The 20,736-nt window shown below is 39.6% G+C and overlaps 1 protein-coding gene across 3 annotated transcripts in view; it reads right to left on the reverse strand.

Annotated features, from left to right (window-relative positions):
• Positions 1-18,041, reverse strand: part of LOC122143760 (gastrula zinc finger protein XlCGF8.2DB-like) — a 28,568-nt gene extending 10,527 nt beyond the window's left edge. For 2 of the 3 annotated variants that reach the window (XR_006159363.1, XR_006159364.1), the window contains exons 1-2: positions 17,729-18,041; positions 8,179-9,740 (exon numbers count right to left, since the gene is read on the reverse strand). Coding sequence is in view for 1 of the 3 variants with exons in the window: in XM_042754379.1 (XP_042610313.1) it covers positions 8,644-9,740; positions 17,729-17,807 (1,176 nt within the window). In the remaining 2 variants the exon portion in view is untranslated. Of the gene's footprint in view, positions 1-8,019; positions 9,741-17,728 lie in introns of those variants that run through there. The other variant, XM_042754379.1, reaches the window with a different exon arrangement.
• Positions 18,042-20,736: the final 2,695 nt, after the last annotated feature.

Consider the following 20,736-nt stretch of genomic DNA (forward strand, 5'->3'; position numbering starts at 1 on the left):
GGCTTCCACCGGATTTACCCCCTTTGAGCTCCTCTTCGGCCGGCAGCCCCGCGGCCTGCTTGATGTCGCCAGAGAAGCCTGGTTCGTTTCTTGAAGATGGCTAAGGACTAAGCTGCTGGGATTGAGTTGGGCAGGTCATTGCACCAGGAGGGAACTGTCAGGTTTCGCTCAGGTTACCACAGTATTGCCACTGGATGGAGGGAAACCAGTAACAAAATCCAGGGCAATATGTGACATGGGGCGGGAAGGAATAGGGAGGGGATGAAGCAGACCAACGGAAGGTTGATTGGAAGATTTGTTTTGAGCACAAACCTCACAAGCACCCACGAACCGACGGATGTCCTCAGCCATGGCCGGCCACCAAAAACGCTGACGGATGGCTGCCAGCGACCTCCTCACACCAGGATGACACGTGAGTTTAGAAGAGTGACCCCACTGCAAGACGGCGGTGCGGACTGTATCAGGCACAAATAACAGACCCGCCGGACACCCCATAGGCACCTCAACCTGAGCTAATGCTCGCCTGACCCGGCCCTCGACACCCCAGGTGACAGCCCCCACCACACGGCCCAATAGCAAAATGGTGTCAGGAGGAGACTCGTCAACAGGCGCGTCAAACTGCCGGGACAGAGGGTCGGGCTTACCATTCTTAGAACCTGGTCTGTAAGACAACACAAAGTTGAAGCGCCCAAAAAACAGTGCCCAACGAGCCTGTCTGGAGTTCAGCCGTTTGGCCGATTGAATATACTCCAGATTTCTATGATCAGTCCACACCAGAAATGGAATTATAGTCCCCCCCAACCAGCATACTGCCAGCAGCTCTCTGTTGCCGATGTCATAATTTCGTTCTGAGGAAGAAAGGCGATGAGAAAAATAAGCACAAGGATCCAACTTATTATCATGAGGGGATTTTTGGGAAAGAACTGCTCTGACACCCACCTCTGACACGTCCACCTCCACCACAAACTGTCTGCTAGGATCCGGCAAAATAAGAAAGGAGCAGTAGTGAACCTGGATTTCAAATCGTCAAAAGCTGCCTGAGTAACATTAGACCAACAAAATTTGGATTTGGTGGAGGTTAACGCTGTCAGAGGGTCCGCCACCTGGCTGAAATTTCGAATAAAACGCCTATATAAATTGTAAAAGCCCAAAAACTGTTGTAAAGCTTTTCTTGAGCCAGGTACCGGCCAGTCAGAGACAGCTCCAACCTTCGCAGGGTCCATGCGAATCCCCTCCGCCGAACAATTGATTCTCCAACAACCGCTGAAGCACTCATCTGACGTGCTGGACGTGCACCTGGAATGATTGAGAAAAAATTTAAATATCATCCAGGTACACAAAGACAAAGTCGTTAATCATATCTCTCAGCACGTCATTGACGAGCGTTTGGAAGACGGCTGGGGCATTGGACAGCCCAAAAAGTAAAACGAGATATTCAAAATGCCCGGTGGGCGTGTTAAAGGCTGTCTTCCATTCATCCCCCTCCCTAATCCGAACTAGATGATAAGCATTGCGTAGATCCAATTTCGTGAAGAACTTTGCACCCCACAGGACCTCGAAGGCTGTAGACATAAGAGGCAGGGGGTACCTGTTCTTAACAGTTATGTCATTCAGCCCACGATAGTCAATGCAGGGGCGCAAAGAACCATCCTTCTTCTTCACGAAAAAGAACCCCGCTCCTGCTGGAGAGGAAGAGGGACGAATCAAACCTGCTGCTAGAGAATCTGATAAATACTTCTCCATGGCCACCCGCTCAGGTGCAGACAAAGAGAAAAGACGTCCGCGAGGAGGAGAAGTGCCGGGAAGTAGATCGATAGCACAATCATACGGTCGATGGGGAGGAAGAGAGGCAGCTCGGGACTGACTGAAGACCGCACGCAGATCGTGGTACATGCCAGGGATCAGAGAAAGATCCACCTCCTCCTCCTGCAACACAGAACAAACAACAGAAGACGGAGCAGACACAAGACAAGCAGCATGACAGCGAGAACTCCAAGAAAGAATTAAATTCTCAGCCCAGTTATATATGTGGGTTATGAAGAGAAAGCCAAGGATGACCTAATACAATAGAAACAGAAGGGGAGTTAAATAAATAAAATTCTATTTCCTCCCGGTGGTTACCAGAGGTAATCAAACTCACCGGACCAGTGATCTGAGTAACTGCCATGAGCTGCTGTCCATTAAGGGAGTGAACGGTCAGAGGAGAGGAAAGGGAATGAATGGGCAGGCCATAGTGATGAGCCCATTCAACATCAACAAAATTCCCCTCCGCATCCGAATCAATTAACACAGAGCATTTAATGACCGAGCCATTCAGTAACACTGAAGCAGGAATGAGAGTATGAGAACCCTCTGATGGAGAAATTGAAGTACCGCCCGCCAGAATTCTCCTGTTTACTGGTGTGCGTTGGCTTTTAACGGACAGATGGCTGCAATATGACCATGACCGCCACAATATAAATAAAAGCCCCTTTAAAAGTCGCATTCTCCCCAGCTGCATAGGCTCAAGGTCAGACGATTCAGGAGCTCGGAAAGCAGAGGAGGAAACAGACGGTTCTGGCCGCATCCAGCTGGTATTTCCCCGAACTTTACGCCTCAATTACATACGGGAATCCAAACGAATAGTGAGATCAATAATATTGTCAAGCAGGTCCGGAGGGTCACGTGCGTAGATCTCGTCCTTAACATCCGCCACTAATCCAACCAAAAAACAAGCCACCAGAGCCGCTGAGTTCCACTCACTTGTAGCTGCAAGAGTCTTATATTCAATAGAATAATCAGCAAATGACCTCTTGCCTTGATGCAGTGAAGCCAATTGCCGGGAAGCCTCTTTGCCAAACACGGATCTGTCAAATACTTTTATCATCTTGGCTTTGAATGATTTAAAATCATCACAGCACAAAGAGCGCGAGTCCCATATGGCAATACCCCAGTCGCGGGCGCATCCAGCCAGAAGAGAAATCACGTAAGCCACTCTGGATCTGTCTAATGCATAAGTCTGGGGTTGAAGTGAAAAAACTACTTCACACTGAATAAGAAATGAATGACAATTAGTTGGTTCACCAGCCTAAATAGGAGGGTTATTAATACATGGCTCATGACCAGTGGCCTGTTGGGGTGCTGCAGACGAAACATTGAGATCGACGGGCTGAAGATAGCGTAACTTGTCCGAGAGCTCAGTAACTCGTGCAACCAAGGCATCCATGGTGTGACGAGCATGTGAAAGTTCCTCAGCCTGATGATTCAACATCGCTCCCTGATGTTCAACGGCAGCTCGGAGCTGAGCTTCTACTGCTGGGTCCATAATGGCCAGTGTGTTATGTCAGGTTTCGCTGAAATGAAAAACCTAAATGCAGTAGAAATGCAACAAGAGTTTTATTCAGTGATAATAAATCGAACTGCTGAATTCCAGATCCACAATCCAAGAACTCAATAGAAGACATCAGAGTCCAAACAGATACGTTCCAGGCGAGCGGTAGTCAGAAACAGGCGATGGTCATTAACCCTCTGAAGTCAATTAACGCGTACACGCGTTTTGGGGTATTTTCTCCTGATAACCCTGAAAAGAACTTAAATTACACTTTCAGTTTTGATCGTACAGATAAGAGCAATACATCAATCGAATCTGTAAAGGGTCTACTTTTTTTTGTATACAGACATAATAAAAACAAAACTTTGTGCACTTATAAAATAAAGATAACAAACAAGGAGTGCTGTCTGCAGCCTTTGTCTGCGCTGATCTTCATTTTCAAACGCGTCATTAAAATGAACTGTAACTCAGTGAATACTCAACACAGAGACATGAGAGAGATATCTATAGAAAGCCTGACATGTCTACTTTTAAACTAAACAAGTGCTGCCAAAAACAAATATTCTGTGATAAAGTAATCCATATGAAAACAACGCGATGTCCGTTTTTCACGTCTCCCTTCATTATCTTCTAATGCGACCACGCCACCCTCACTGAACGCGCCTTTCAGATTCAAATGTTTCACTGAAGCGCGCGGCTTTTGAATACGCCCACACAACAGAAGACAACGCAGCGAGACTGTTCTGATTGTTCTTCAAGTTTTTTTTTTATTTTACTGTTTGCTTCGCGATGAGAGGAATAAGACATAATTCACCCCAAAAAGATGTGATGTGGTTGAGGATTTGAGATTTGGATTTCCTCAGAAAAAAAGAATGAAGCACTTTATTCAGCAGAGATCATAAACATGAGTAAGTCTCTTATTTATTTATTTATATACTTGTACTAGTATTCACATAACGTGTAAACATTTTACTAGTTAGACTTTTTCCAAATACTTTTTCCAAACTATAAATGTATAATCAAGTGAAATATTATGAAGTTTCAATAACAATATACACTACTATACCATTCAAAAGCTTGATGTAAATAATATAAATGTAACAAATAAATGTAACTGTAACAAATGTAATAAACAATGCTGTTCTTTCAATTTATCCCCCCTAAAAAACCTGAAAAAAATATTCTCAGCTCTTTTCAACATTAATAATAATAATAATAATAATAATAATGATAAAAATAAAATTATAATTTTTTTTTTTGTAGAAAATAAGATTGTTAAAAGGATTTCTGAAGGATTGTGTGACTGGAGTAATGATGCAAAAAATTCAGTTTGAAAGTCAGCTTTGATTGTTCCTAATAAACTGTTTAACTGCACTCACAAGTGAATATTAAATTATGTTGTGGGATAATTAAATATATTCTAAATAAACTACAAACATAAATTTATATACATTTATTTTGTCCTCACATTCTTTCTTGTAACTCATCCCTCTCAGTGACACAGCTGACTGAATGGCTCATTATGCAGCTCATTATGTGGGTCTTTGTCTTCTCAGGTGTGAATTCAAGATAGTTGACGCCTACTCGCATATGACTTTTACCAACAGAAAGTGTCTTAGAAAATTTAAATCAATATATTGTTTTCTGTAAGTGAGTAAACAAGATGATTTTCACATCATTTAAAAAGAAAAATTCTAGGCTACAAGCTCCAGTTCTCAAAAGTCCCGGGAACCAATGTTCTATATGTGTTTTTATTGCCTTATTCAAGTGATTTAACATTTTTAGTTTTTCCACTAACCACGCATAACATTTTTTTTTTCTCAAAAACACAATCATGTACATACATGCTGCTCACATATTATTATAGCCTAGTTTGTGCTGATTACAGTGAGATTAGACTTTAGCCATTTAGATATTTATAAGAAACTGAAAAAAGCACAAATGTCAGGGCATGACAAAACTTCTCCAGGCCTCAAAAATACCGTTAGACTCCAGAGGGTTAAAGATGATAGTCCAGGCAGATTCAAAGAGATCCACAAATCTAGATAATAATCCAGAGCAAAAATCCAAAAGTCCAGATGAACAGACCACTGGCCAAGGAGCATTGACAGTCCAGACAGCAGTTGCAATAACTGGGCAGAAAAAAGAAAAACTGAAAAAAAAAATACAAAACTATAACTGATGAACCAAAACATGAAATGCATAAAAAGCGTTAACAACAAAACACACTGGCAAAGACTAAGAGAAAACATGAGATTTAAATAAGGAAAAAATAAATGAGGAAATGACAAACAGCTGTGAACGCATACACAACCGGGCTAATTCAAAGCAAACAGAAACAAAAACAAAGGCTCCTCCAGGAGAAAGAGACAGATCAAACCTGAGCCCTGACAGGAACGGTTAATGAAAGTCAGTGAAAGTGATTTTGTGCCTCTTTGAGATGGCACAATAATATCTTGTTCACTTGCAGAACACAAGCTTATAGAGGGCACATAACTCTTAAGTAATGAATTTAGCTAAAGGGGTGCAGAGCCAGTGGTGGTTTTGTAGGCAATCATTAATGCCTTGAATTTTATGTGAGCAGTTACTGGTAGCCAGTGCAAATTGATGAACAATTTAAAATTCAATCAAATTGATGTTGCATGTTCTTAAAGAAAGGGCCTGATCTTGCTAATGTTGTATAAAGCAAATCTGCAGGACCAGGCAGTTTTAGCAATGTGGTCTGAGAAATTTAGCTTATCATCAATCACAACTCCATAGTTTCTAGCTGTTTTTGAAGGAGTTATGGTTGATGAGCCTATGGTTGAAGTTGTGGCCTAGTGGTTAGAGAGTTTGACTCCTAACCCTAAGATTGTGGGTTCGAGTCTCGGGACGGCAATACCACGACTGAGGTGCCGACTGAGCAAGGCACCGAACCCCCAACTGCTTCCCGGGTGCCACAGCATAAATGATACCCACTGCTCCGGGTGTGTGTTCATGGTGTGTGTGTGTTCACTGCTGTGTGTGTGCACTTTGGATGGGTTAAATGCAGAGCACAAATTCTGAGTATGGGTCACCATACTTGGCTGTATGTCACGTATGTCACATGTCATGTCAACTGTGCATTTATAAAATGTGACATCAGTGGTTCAACTGTAAAGTTATGAAGCTACGTCACCTGTGGATGCACGTTCACGACAGTATCATGAAGCAAGCGTGTGGCGGCGCTGACCCAGATCCGGCGTTATGAAGTCATCACGCTGGATCTGTGTCAGCGCCAGCGCTGCCACACATTCATGTTATGGTGTTGTCGTGAACGCGTGTCCAAAGTGACGCGCTAGAGATGAAAATGTGGAATAAAGTCATTATTTTTGTTTGTTTTTTACGCAAAAAAGTATTCTCATAGCTTCATAATTACTCGGTGAGTAATTAATGACAGAATTTTCTTTTTTTTTTGGTGAATTAACATTTGTAACATTTCTGTCACACGCTGGAGGTTTTCTGCCAAACACAACGCACTGGATAGCTGGCCAATCAGAGCACACCTAAACTTTTCCGCGTTTCAGAAAGAGCTCAAAAGATTCTCACTAGCACGCAACAGCCTGGTGTTCTCCGTCTCTCTTTTGACAGTTTGGGAGAGAGGGGGCAGGCTTTGTGTGATGTCAAGCTGCGAATGCAGACACGATGGCTGGATTGCATTTACATTACACTCCCTGCACACATGTCCCTGCGGGGCCCATGCTGGCTTTTAGCGGGCACAGTGGGCTAGGGCCAGCCCACACCAAACCTAAACAGGCCCAGTGCGGGCTTGCCCAGGCAAGGCCCACAGCTTTGGTATTATTTATTTTATGTTAATTTGTGTTATTTTGTACAGATAATTTGTAGTCCCTTTCAGAGTGTTAAATTACCTGTATTATCCTGAATTTAATGTTTTCTATTTTGTATTTAATAAATCCATTGATTTGAAATCCCTTTGACTACTGTACATTTTTGACAATACAGACATTAGTCATGTGGTGATTGCATCCATTTCATATGTATAATAACTGTTTTTCCCAAAGACTTAAGTTATAGTAGCTGAAAAGTATTTAAAGTGAAACAGATGTATTGTTGTAGATTAATAGTGCGGGCTAAGTGAGGACTATCCGTGCAGGGCCAGCGCTAAGAGGTCAATGCTTTGCCAATGAGCAAATTCTCAGGGGTCCTGCGCTAGCCCTAGGTGAGCCCGTAAAGGGCCAGTGCAGGCTTGTTTGTAGGGCTCAAATACCTCCGGACATGGAGACGCTGATCGCATAACATTTCGATCAGGGTTTACACGCGCTTTCTGAGTCACGCATTTTATTTGCGAGGTCTGTGCGCAGCATGTGAATAATGATGCTCAGAGCAGGCTGTAGCCTACCGGTGGTAAATATAGGGCCCTCAGACAGAACAGGCAGGTTGTCGATGAGTGACGGAGCAGAATAAAGATGGAGCAAAGTGTGGATGCACTGTCCTTGAAGGAAGTTCAACTTGGTTTTGCTTAGCATATCATTTTAAATGACAGACGTCATAGCGTATTTATTTATTTATTTATCTCTGCGACAGCAAAATGTTAAACGAATTTAGTATTTTGACAAGACGAATAAAAATAGATAGGATATTTCTATATAACCTACATTTTTATTTTCTCTGTGACACTTTTCCCTATTGTTGTAAATGTTACTAAAAAAAAGACGAATAAAAATAAGAAATACAATTTTTGTACATTTTTATTTTCTCTGTGACACTTTTTTTCCCTACTGTGTTGGCAGCATTTGCTGTCAATAATTTCAGGACTCTTGACAAGACGAATTATATAAATACAATTAAATACACTGTATAAATAAAAAGACCACGGTTTAACATCTCACCCAAAGGATGGTGCTTGTTGACAGTACAGTGTCTCCATCACTATACTGGGGCATTAGGACCCACACAAGGGCATCGCTATAGTTTCTGGGTCCCCTGAACATCATCTTGACTCGGCTCCCCCTCCGTAAAAAAATGTGCCCCTTCTCCCTCACCTGGCCCCTGAAATCATCCTAACTGGCACTCCTTTATCCGGGTACTGACCAGGCTCAACCCTGCTTAGCTTCAGTGGGCAACCAGTCTTGGGCTGCAGGGTGATATGGCTGGGCAGGGTGAAGGTGGACATTCAGATTGGGTCCATGTTCAGCTGAAGTGTAAAAGTTGCCTTAATTTCACACAGAAGCACATTTTCTGGTGTAAACTCTGATGCAAGTTTAAGGGTTTACTTTAACTGTTTAACTGCTTCTCTGTGTCACACCGATGACATAAATCCCTTGCGTGAATCCTCGTGTGGTTTTCCTTTCGTGTTAATCATTTTCCGCACATATGAATGGCTTCTCTCCTGTGCAAATTCTCATGTGAATCTTAAGAATTCCTATTTGAGAGAAGCTCTTCCCACATAGTTTGCAGGAGTACTCTCCAGTGTGAAGTCTCGTGTGAGTGTTGAGGCTACTTTTATGACTGAAACTTTTTCCACACTGAAGACATATAAAGCATTTCTCTCCTGAGTGATTCCTCATGTGGTTACTAAGGCTTATTTTACGTGTGAACCTCTTTCCACACTGATCACATTTGAACGGCTTCTCTCCAGTGTGTATGTTCATGTGATACCCAAGGTTTACTTCTGTTGTGAAACTCTTTTCACACTGATCACATGTGAACAATTTCTCTCCAGTGTGACTTTTCATGTGGTAATTAAGGGTGTTTTTCTGAGCAAAACTCTTTCCGCACTGAGTGCAAGTGTAAGGTTTCTCTCCAGAGTGAATTCTCATGTGGACTTTAAGACTATGTTTGTGAGCGAAACTTTTTCCACACTGTTGGCAGGTGAAAGATCTCTCTCCATTGTGAGTATTCATGTGGTAATTAAGGGTGTTTTTCTGAGCAAAACTCTTTCCGCACTGAGTGCAAGTGTAGGGCTTCTCTCCGGTGTGAATTCTCATATGAAATTTGAGGCTATGTTTTTGAGTGAAACTTCTACCACATTCTTGGCAGATGAAAGTGTTTTCTCCAGTGTGAATTCTCATGTGATACTTGAGGTTCAGTTCTGCTGTGAAGCTCTTTCCACACTGTTGACAGGTGCACAGCCTTTCTCCGGTGTGAATTATCATGTGTTTTTTAAGGTTTCCTTTCTGACTGAAAAGCTTTCCACACTCTTGGCATGTGAATGGCTTCTCTCCAGTGTGAACTCTCATATGGACTTCAAGGTTTTGTTTTAGATTAAAACTCTTTCCACACTGATGGCAAGTGAAATAACTCTTGGATTTGGTTTTATGTCCTCTTTTTTGTGAGGAATTCTTTTCAGTCTTTGTGGATTTTTCTCCAACCATGAAATCATGTTTCTCATACTGAGTTTTCTCTTCTCTTTCATTCAGTTCTTGACTCTCCTCATTCAACACCATCAGGCCTAAAGTAAAAAATAAATAAATAAATACAAGTTAAACACAGTCTAACTACACAAAGCAACAGAAATCCAAACCAACATAAAGCATCCAAACCAAGAACATGAATGCTAGACCCTATAGAAAATAAGTTACTGAAACAGAAGAATCTCTTCTCAATATCCCCCCCCCCCCAAAAAAAAATAAAAACAAACAAACAAAAAAACAACTATAGTCCAACAAAACCCCTTTATCACCTGACTCATGAGAACTATAGAACAATTACAATTGTGTGATTCATGTATAAAATTTCTACTATACACAGTTTTGCAGAAAAACTGAATTTCAGTCAGGATTTAAGCCCCACCATAGCACAGAAACTTCTTACTAAAGTTACATATTTCTTCTAGAGCTATTACATTAGGTTCTGTCTTTCAGATTGCTACCACTTGTACTGTATATAAAGAAATATCTCATCAAACCCAAGTATGGTGTGCCACAGGGCTCAGCATTAGGTCCTGTGGTTTTCTCCTTGATTATGCTTACCCTGGGGGACATTATGATTCGATTTCATAATTTTGACCACAATACTCAGATTTATACACTGCTCAAAAAATTATGGGAACACTGGAATCCATGGCTGCTTTCATTGGCCAAGGCCCACCCATGAGGCCATTTGACCGACATGTCAAACAACTAATCACAGTTCTTTTCAATTCAGCATCACGTTTCGGGGCGTGGAAATGTCATCACAATTACAGACCGGTGAGTAAATCTCTTAGACGTATTTTATATATTTTATGCCGCATTTAGTTGATCCTGATAAGCGCTTGTCTTCACAGTTGTAAACACGACGGCTTTCTTTTTCGCAAGGGGGTTTGGCACCACGGCATCTTTAGCCCCTTTGTATAGAGTTGAATTTGCGAAATCCAAACCTCTGTGGACGCAAGCCTGAAATTTGCATTCTTGGCATTGAGAAACACGTGGTGACCTACGTCACCAGACTATTAGCCTAATCTTCTCGGTACTTTAGACCACGATGGAAACACAGACAGCAGCAAGTCTGCAGGAAAAAAAAAGTTCCTGGGACAAATTGTTCCAGGTATTTTCGATGGAAAAGCGGCCTTTGTTTCCAGGTGGAAAGTTAGTATAATCTAACCAATACGATGACGACCTCGAAACTCCTGAAGTGTTTCCACTTTTGTGTGCCATATGCATCAGACGTTCAGCCAGCGGTCGTGGGTGTGACATCTGAGGCTAAAACTAAGGGAACACCTAATCATCACAGAAAAACACAGAGTCAGTTAAATGTCAGGGATATCAATCTGTCTAGTTAGGATGCATAAGTGTGAATCAGTTTCTCCTGCTTTGGTGCAAATGAAAGTGACAACACTGACAAGTATTATTACTTGTCAGTATATTCATATCCAATATATAGATATCTGTTTTACAGTATTCATGTATCCTATGATTTTAGTATTAATCTGTGTATGGCATACTAAGAATGCTGCTCAAGCTTATTTTTCTTATCTTTGCTCTAAAGATCCATTTCTTGTGTCAGCAATTTTTGGGTTAGGACAGATGTGCCTTCCTGTTTTCTTGTCACTTCAGAAAATCTATGTCATATCTTATCTTTGGGTGGTATCACAAGAAATACGAGTTGATGTTTTTCTCTAAAAACAAGGTACAAGATGTTTCTGCAACATCTCAAGCAATATAGCTTGTCTAGCTTATTTTGGGTACAAAGGTGCCTAAAACCACAATGTCTGTGTAAGTTTTGCAACTTAGGTGCAAAAAAAAAAAAAGTGAAAGTGACATGACATACAGCCAGGTATGGTGACCCATACTCAGAATTGGTGTTCTGCATTTAACCCATCCAAAGTGCACACACAAAGCAATGAACACACATTCGGCGCCCGGGGAGCAGTTGGGGGTTCGGTGCCTTGCTCAAGGACACCTCAGTCATGGTATTGCCGGACCGAGACTTGAACCCACAACCTTAGGGTTAGGAGTCAAACTTTCTAACCACTAGGCCATGACTTCCCCAACATTAATGCTGTAACGTCACTATGACCTCTGTTACCCGATGAGCTCAGGATGTAGGGACTTACCCTTTTATTATCAGATCGTACCATATGTATAAAAATGAGTACCTGGCACTTCTACTTCTGACTTTTCTACTCTCACTTCTCCTTCCGGCCGGTTTCACACCGCACGCATAAGCAGAGCGTATTTTATCCAGCGCCCATGTTAACAGATTAGAGAATTCACACCGCAAGCAGAGCAGAGCAGAAGCGGCAGTGTCGCGATCATTTCAGTCCAGAGTCTATTTTTGCTGCGCCGCTTACGCTTACGCTCTTTTCCACTTCCGGTTGAGTGTACGCTGTGTGTTTTGTCTGCCACTACTCTCCGGTTAAATTTCTAAAATTTTTAAAAGTTACCAGGAAGTTACCGCTGTTACTAACAACTTACATTGGATAGAAGAACGACTGGTCTGGTTCGCCCTGTGTTGGAACACAGGGTCGGCGCAGATTTGTTTTCTCCTCTGTCGTTATTAACTCAGGGATTTTGGTTGCTTGGCTGTTCTTGCTGCTGTTGTCGTGCTGGGAGGATTTGTGCAGGGGACTACCTTTGATTTCTCAGAGTTTTTTATCGGATATAGTCACAAGAAGTTAAAACCTCTTGATTGTTGGTGATTTTAATATACATCTGTGTTGTCCTTCAAAGCCTCTTGTAAAAGAGTTTGTACATCTTATTGACTCTTTTAATCTCATGCAGTCGGTATCTGGCCCTACTCACAAGTTAGGACACACACTTGATCTTGTGCTATCCTCAGGCTTCTCCATCAAAGCCATTGATGTAAGAGACTCTGGTTTGTCCGATCATCGGCCTGTTGTGTTTGATAGTGATATTACTTCTTGCAGTTCTGTATACCAGCCTTCTACTTTTCTTGCTCGCCCCTTAAATTCATCTACTTCTATGCATTTTAAGGAGCTGTTTTTAGTTTCTGCAGCAGATAGTACTACTCTGGCATCACAAGGCTTGGATGTGGAGGATATGGTTTCCAATTTTAATGCTTCCTGTTTGGAAGTTTTAAACACTGTAGCTCCTTTTAAAGTTAAGAAAACCAAACTAAATAAGCAGCCCTGGCTAAATGAGGAAATCAAAGCTTTAAGAAAAATTTGTAGAAGGGCAGAAAGAAAATGGAAACGGGATAAATTGCAAATTTCCTACCAACTTCTGCAAGCTAGTCTGTCCCAATATCAGGAAGCAGTTTCTTTATAGAGAGCTAATTATTTTTCCAGTTTGATTGCAAAAAATTCTCATTGTCCAAAGTCTCGGTTTTCCACTTTAAATTCTGTGTTAAATCCTCCAACTGTATCCAGTTTAGTTCCAAGTATAGTACTGTGTGAGAAGTTTTGTAGCTTCTTCATAGACAAGATTGTTGGTCTCAGATTGTATCACTTTTACTCAAAAACAGTCTTAATTTACAGATTAGTTCATCTAGCCTGTCGGTTTTTCAGATTATTTCCAATTCTGATATTCTGGCTGTGATTTCTAGTATGAAATTAACCACATGTTCTCTGGATATTATTCCTGCTATTCTATTCAAGGAGGTATTGGATGTTGTTTTACCTAGCATACTTTTCATTATAAACGCCTCTTTGCATAGCAGCACTGTTCCATCTTGTTTAAAACATGCTGTGGTTCACCCCTTGCTAAAAGAAAAAAAACAAACCTAGACTCCTCTGAACTTCACAACTATAGACCTATTTTTAAGTTGCCTTTTTTGTTCAAAGTTCTGGAAAAAGTGATGTTACTCCAACTTATACCATACTTAACTTCTAACAACATTGTAGATCCTTTTCAGTCTGCTTTTAAGACTAAGCACAGTACTGAGTCTGCTCTACTAAGAGTGACTAATGATATTCTGTTGTCAGTTGACTCTGGAAACTGTGCAGTCCTTGTTCTGTTGGACTTAAGTGCAGCCTTTGACACTGTGGACCACAGCATTTTGTTAAAAAGACTAAATTATGAGGCAGGCATTTGTGATGCTGCTTTAGATTGGTTTGAGTCTTATCTATCAAATAGGAGCATATCTGTAGAAATTGGAGAATTTTCATCATCCCCTATGCCAATCACCTGTGGGTGCCACAGGGTTCGATTCTGGGTCCAGTTTTATTTTCTCTTTATATGCTTCCATTGCGCTCAATTTTTTATTTTTTTAATTTTTTTTTAGTTATCGTTAGTTGTGCTGTGAAATCTGCTATTCTTTTATATGGAATGTTTTGACATTGTTTTAAATATGCCTAATAAGATTATTTGTTATATAAATATTGTTACACTGAATGACATTTTAGTGTGTCCTATGTGATAAAAAACCAACAAAACCCCCCCCCTTGTTTGTAATTATATTTTGTTCAGAAAAATATAAGGTTAAACAGGACACATTCTAAAGTATGGGGGGGGGTGAATTTAAAGCTGTATTTCACTTTTATTTTCTTGATGCTTGAAACACCCTTTTCATCTTTGACTCATGAACAAAACTTAACATGTTAAAATGTTTACATGGTTTTCCTCATCATGCGAAGTGAGTTTGCTCATGTAGTAGACTGTATGCAACAGATTTTTCAGCAAAGTTTTCCCTCAAAAACAGAAGAAACTACAGAGATTTCATCTTCAGCATTTAAATAACATCTTACAAAGACATTATTGGGAGATGTATGAGCAAAAGCGCTCTGAGCTACTCATCTGTGCTGATGCGTGTCACTGGCTGTTTGACGCAGGATACAGGAAATGTTGATAAATTTGACCAGTAGACTGGAGTGCGGTTGCCTGACCGGGAGTGACAGATTCATTCGTGAAGCATTGGACAGGCCGCCATAGTATAAATACTTAATGGGAAATACATTCAGTAGCCTATAGCAGTGATTCCCAGCCAGGTTACATAGAACCTGTCACAAGCCTGGTTTCCAGCAAAGGATTTTTTGCGGAAAAATATTTAGCGCTTCAAAATTTTTACCGATATAGCTGATGGAAATGCCATTTATCGATAAAATTTCTTACGTCTTGACACTCTTTTTCCGTTTAACTTTAGCGGATAAATTCTACATCGATACTTGAAATGTTTGGAAACACTTTTTGCAGAGAAAAGGGGCTTTAACGCAAATAAATGTGGTGTCACATGACAGAATTAGCCTATAGGCAGCGTCCGTGTTCGTGGTGTTGCTCTTGTTAAAGCACAGTTTCTCTGTTGTTCAAAAGTGCATTAAATCATATTCATGTTATTGTTTCATTTTAATGTTATTTTTTCTAAAATTATTTTATATATGATAAGAAAAAAATGCGTTCTCTCTCAAACATACATATCTTAACTTAATGGTGCTTTAATACGTTGCAAGTTAAATTTTATTCATTTTGTTCTGAAGATGAAAGTTTTCCAGGTGATGCTTAACTGCGTGCGTGAGGCTTGACTTTTTTCCTTATAAAAGTGGAAACAACTTAGGCCTACAATACTCGTTCGTTTGTGGTCATATAAGAATAAAACTATCCTGAATATTTATTTTATTTGTGTACATCCACAATAAAGACAAACATTTTGCTTTTGTAAAATAAAGGAAACAAACAGGATGCCGTTTTCTCAAGAGAGCATCACAAAAATGAACCGAAATTCTGCATATAGGCTGCTACAGTTTTTTTATTTCGTTTTGTTAATTTATTAATTATTTCGAAAAATATATTTCGCATAAAGGCCTATTTATTTCTTTTATATATAGCTTTATAATGTCCTTCGTTCCCAGAAGCGCTGCAGGTGCGTGACTATGTGAGTCCTCACGTTCTGTTGTTTATGCTGCTTTTTTTTGGCGAGTATAAAATTAATCCCAGGAAAACAAATTAAGGTATTTTTAATGGGTCACAGCCATGTATCAATTGAAATTTAATTTAATTGAAATTTAACATAATCTTGTTGGTTAACAGTTAATAATGGTTTAATGACCGTCGGTTGTTGGTTAGGAGAAATAAAATAACAGAAATAAACATTACTATTTCCAATACAGTCTAATAAAAGTTAATCAGAAAAATAATAACTGCACCTGCTTATGAATATTGCTTATGAATATTGCTTGAAGATCAAGTGTCTAAATAGTCTATAGCAAAGTATAAAAAAAAAAAACTCATGGAATTTTATGTAGGTCTATACAGTTTAATAATAGGCTATATAATGGATGAAGAACAGGCTACTAGCCTATATAATCTAATATAATAAAATTTGCGCAATAGGTGAAATTATGTATGGAAACAGCTCAAGGGCAATTTTTTTGCAATACTCCAAAACTTTCTTTTTTTAGGGATGACGTCATCATGCTCACCATTTTATCAGTAAAAGGCAAGTCGGATGGAAAAAGGCTGGACACAGCAAATTTCTCAAAGTTTTTTTTTTAAACATTCTCTTTGTCGATAACAAAACAGTGCAAAAACTGGATGGAAACTTGGCTAACCCTAATACTTAACTCCTTTCACCATTTGCTTTATGCAAATTAAATGTTTTTGTTGGATACTGTTGTACAATTAAGTGATAAAACTGAATGGTTTTCATTGCAGAAGTACACTCACCTAAAGGATTATTAGGAACACCATACTAATACTGTGTTTGACCCCCTTTCACCTTCAGAACTGCCTTAGTTCTACGTGGCATTGATTCAACAAGGTGCTGAAAGCATTCTTTAGAAATGTTGGCCCATATTGATAGGATAGCATCTTGCAGTTGATGGAGATTTGTGGGATGCACATCCAGGGCACGAAGCTCCCGTTCCACCACATCCCAAATATGCTCTATTGGGTTGAGATCTGGTGACTGTGGGGACCATTTTAGTACAGTGAACTCATTGTCATGTTCAAGAAACCAATTTGAAATGATTCGAGCTTTGTGACATGGAAGTAGCCATCAGAGGATGGGTACATGGTGGTCATAAAGGGATGGACATGGTCAGAAACAATCCTCAGGTAGGCTTGGCATTTAAACAATGCCCAATTGGCACTAAGGGGCCTAAAGTGTGCCAAGAAAACATCCCACACCATTACACCACCACCACCAGCCTGCACAGTGGTAACAAGGCATGATGGATCCATGTTCTCATTCTGTTTACGCCAAATTCTGACTCTACCATCTGAATGTCTCATCAGAAATCAGGCTCATCAGACCAGGCAACATTTTTCCAGTCTTCATCTGTCCAATTTTGGTGAGCTCGTGCAAATTGTAGCCTCTTTTTCCTATTTGTAGTGGAGATGAGTGGTACCGGTGTGGGGTCTTCTGCTGTTGTAGCCCATCTGCCTCAAGGTTGTGCGTGTTGTGGCTTCACAAAGTGCTTTGCTGCATACCTCGGTTGTAATGAGTGGTTATTTCAGTCAAAGTTGCTCTTCTATCAACTTGAATCAGTCGGCCAATTCTCCTCTGACCTCTAGCATCAACAAGGTATTTTCGTCCACAGGACTGCCGCATACTGGATGTTTTTCCCTTTTCACACCATTCTTTGTAAACCCTAGAAATGGTTGTGCGTGTGAAAATCCCATTAACTGAGCAGATTGTGAAATACTCAGACCGGCCCGTCTGGCACCAACAACCATGCCACGCTCAAAATTGCTTAAATCACCTTTCTTTCCCATTCTGACATTCAGTTTGGAGTTCAGGAGATTGTCTTGACCAGGACCACACCCCTAAATGCATTGAAGCAACTGCCATGTGATTGGTTGATTAGGTAATTGCATTAATGAGAAATTGAACAGGTGTTCCTAATAATCCTTTAGGCGAGTGTAGATATTGGGTTTAATGTTATACAAAATGATTGCTTAGTTTAGACTAACATTTTTCCCAATTTTATGCATGACTTGTCATAACGAAAGTAGTGTCTTGTCAGCTGCACTTGAAGGCAGCATCAGTATTTGTCTCAACATGTCTGTCATGTATTTTAATAAGGATCAAATGAGTGACTTCAGCTTTGAGAAAGAAACCAACCTGTTTGTGTCTCAGTATCTTCATGTTTGAGTGTTTCTTCAATCTTCACGTCTTCACTCTCCTCTTTAATAAACTCCATCTTTATAACAGTGTGCTTCAGCAGGAGTTTCTCTGTGTGTTTGAGATCAGAATCATTAACAGACAGAAAAATGAATTCAAACTAAATCTCTGGGTGCGTCTCAATCAGCTCCCTAGTTCAGTAGTCAGCACACTGGTGAGGGAGTCAGCCAATGGCCTGATTAGCCCAAAAACATAAACAATCAAAACCAGCACTACAAATTAATAAATGAATGTAAATTATACAGAACCATAATATTTAATAAGGTCTTATATCTGGAATTAACTGACTAGTTAATTATATTAATTAAATTCTACTTTGAAAAATTCGCTGTTGTTTGTATTAGTTGTATGTTTGTTCTTGCTGTTTTTACACTGTTTCGAGCAGCAGGAGTCGTGATTCAGAGATTCGAATCAGTGAATCATACTGGTTCAATTGATTCGGATTTTCAAAAGCTCGCTTTCTCCAAAACTACGTGCCAGTGACCAAATTCGTGTTAACGATAAACTGATTCACCATATAGCGAGCGAAATGAGACGAACCTTTTCTGTTACTCCTGTGCTTAACTTACGAAATATAACGTTCATTAATGTTAGAGAAAACATTAAGAAGCTACATTCAAAAATAATAATTTCATTTATATCGCTTTTTAAAACTATAAAATCGACTGTATCTGTTATATCCATGTATTGATTTATACACATTAAATGCTTAAAAACACAAACCTCTTCAGCGTACTCGGAGATTAGCAGGAGCGCGCGCAGCCGAATGACGTCATAGATCGCCACAGCAAAATAAAGGTCCTGTTCACGCGCTAAAATCACGAAACTGAACAGACGTGGATACTACACGCAGAAATAACCAGACAAACGTCAGATGTATTGAGAGCTAAATAACTGTTGATATACCTCATCTGTTATCAAATGATGTGCTGAAAAGAACTGCCGAAGAAAGAGTGTAATAATATGAAAAGAGAAGAAAAAAAAATTTCTATACCAGTTTTTCTCCCCTCAATAACAAGCCATTTTTAAACATTTCTATTTGATGCATTTTTCCATAGCAGAAAAAAAAAAACCTTTTTCCTATTATATGTAAAAAAAACAACAACAAAAAAACAAGGACAAGGCATCAAAGATGGCTTCAATCCTCAATCGCTTACTTTTTCCACTGTAACATCCACCTTTCACATAAATAAAGGAAAGTTATATACATATATACACAAACATATCAAATGAGCGGAGATTAATTAAATCAATTAATAAATAGTAATAATTACACAACAACCCAGGTTCTGCAGTAGGAACAAGTTTGCATAATAATAAATATGGATGGTGTCTCTGTATGATTTATTTTTTTTTTGTGTGTCCAATCAATTATTTCTATAAAAATCTGTCCCAAATATGGAAGCCAGTTTCCCCGCAGTGGATAAAACAGTGTCATCTTCTAGTATCTCTTTTCAGAAAACCCTCTGATTACATAATGGCTTTCAGTGAACAAAGAGTCTCAGACATGATCACGGGAAGAGAATGAAACACACACACACACGGTGCTATGTACAATCTATTTATATAAAACATTTAAATCAATTGAAAACCCTAGTAATTTGCCACCTTGACATGCATGACATCTTAAAGTGAAAGTGACGTGACGTACAGCCAAGTATGGTGACTCATACTCAGAATTCGTGCTCTGCATTTAACCCATCCAAAGTGCACACACACAGCAGTGAACACACACACACACACACACCCGGAGCAGTGGGTATCATTTATGCTGCAGCGCCCGGGGAGCAGTTGGGGGTTCTGTGCTTTGCTCAAGGACACCTCAGTCTATTGCCGGCCCGAGACTCGAACCCACAACCTTAGGGTTAGGAATCAAACTCTCTAACCACTAGGCCATGACTTACCACAAGTGGTAAGATGAGCGGAGTAAAAAGAACAAGGTCTATTGTATGGGACCATTTTGAAAGCTTGGAGAACAACTTTTCTGTGATGCACCATGAGAAAAACAGATAGAGTGGCTTAAAATACACACAGTTGAAAAGCCAGAAAGTGAGGTGTGTCACCTGTTAGTTAATAATTGTCACTCATTCATCTTCTCATTGTAGCCACTACCTTGTGCTGGAATGAGTTTAAACGCATGTGATCTCAATGTAATCATCTATTGTCTGCTGCTTTATTTCTCAACACCACTGATCTAAACCAGAATGTGTTTCTTACCTGTGTGAAAATGTTTCATGTCCTGACAGCAGATCAATAACACTGCAACATCCAGCTCCAAGAAAATAGCTGAAAGTAAAGAGAAACATCTGATGAAGGAGCACATGACGTTAAGGGTTGTATTATTCTTTTAGAGTGTCACTGGTTATGCAGACACCTCTTTTTTTCAGAGTTTAGCAGTTTTCTTTGTTCTTTCCCTTACCAAAAAGTAGTATACTTCAAGTTTATTTTAAGTATACTCAAGTAAAGTTCAAGTATATTTTAAGTATGCTTTATATAGCAAGTATACAAATATCAGTGTTCTAGTAGTATACTTGTAAGTGTACTCTTTCAGTACTCATTGGAACTAAATTGGCCCAATTTCTAGTATATAAAAGTATACTTTTAAGTATACTTTAAGTATAACAGTAGTAAACACAACTAGTTTACATCAATATTTTTTAGCTTGGACTACTACTATACTAAAGTGAACTTATAGGTATACTGATGGTTTACTAATTAAATACTTGTAGTAGCATTTTAGTACTCTTTGAATTATAGTCTTAGTAAACTACTAGTTTACTGCAAGTATACTCTTAAGTTTTCTTTCAGTGAACTTTACATCATACTTTAAGTATACTACTTTGTCCCTATTTAGGTATTAATGTGTAAATAAAATTTTTTAAAAAAGAACAGGGTATCTGCTTGTAAACAATAACATTTTATTCTAGCTTCATGGATTCTCTTGAATG

Source organism: Cyprinus carpio, unplaced genomic scaffold (genome assembly GCF_018340385.1).
Source record: "Cyprinus carpio isolate SPL01 unplaced genomic scaffold, ASM1834038v1 S000006503, whole genome shotgun sequence".
Lineage (NCBI taxonomy): Eukaryota > Metazoa > Chordata > Actinopteri > Cypriniformes > Cyprinidae > Cyprinus > Cyprinus carpio.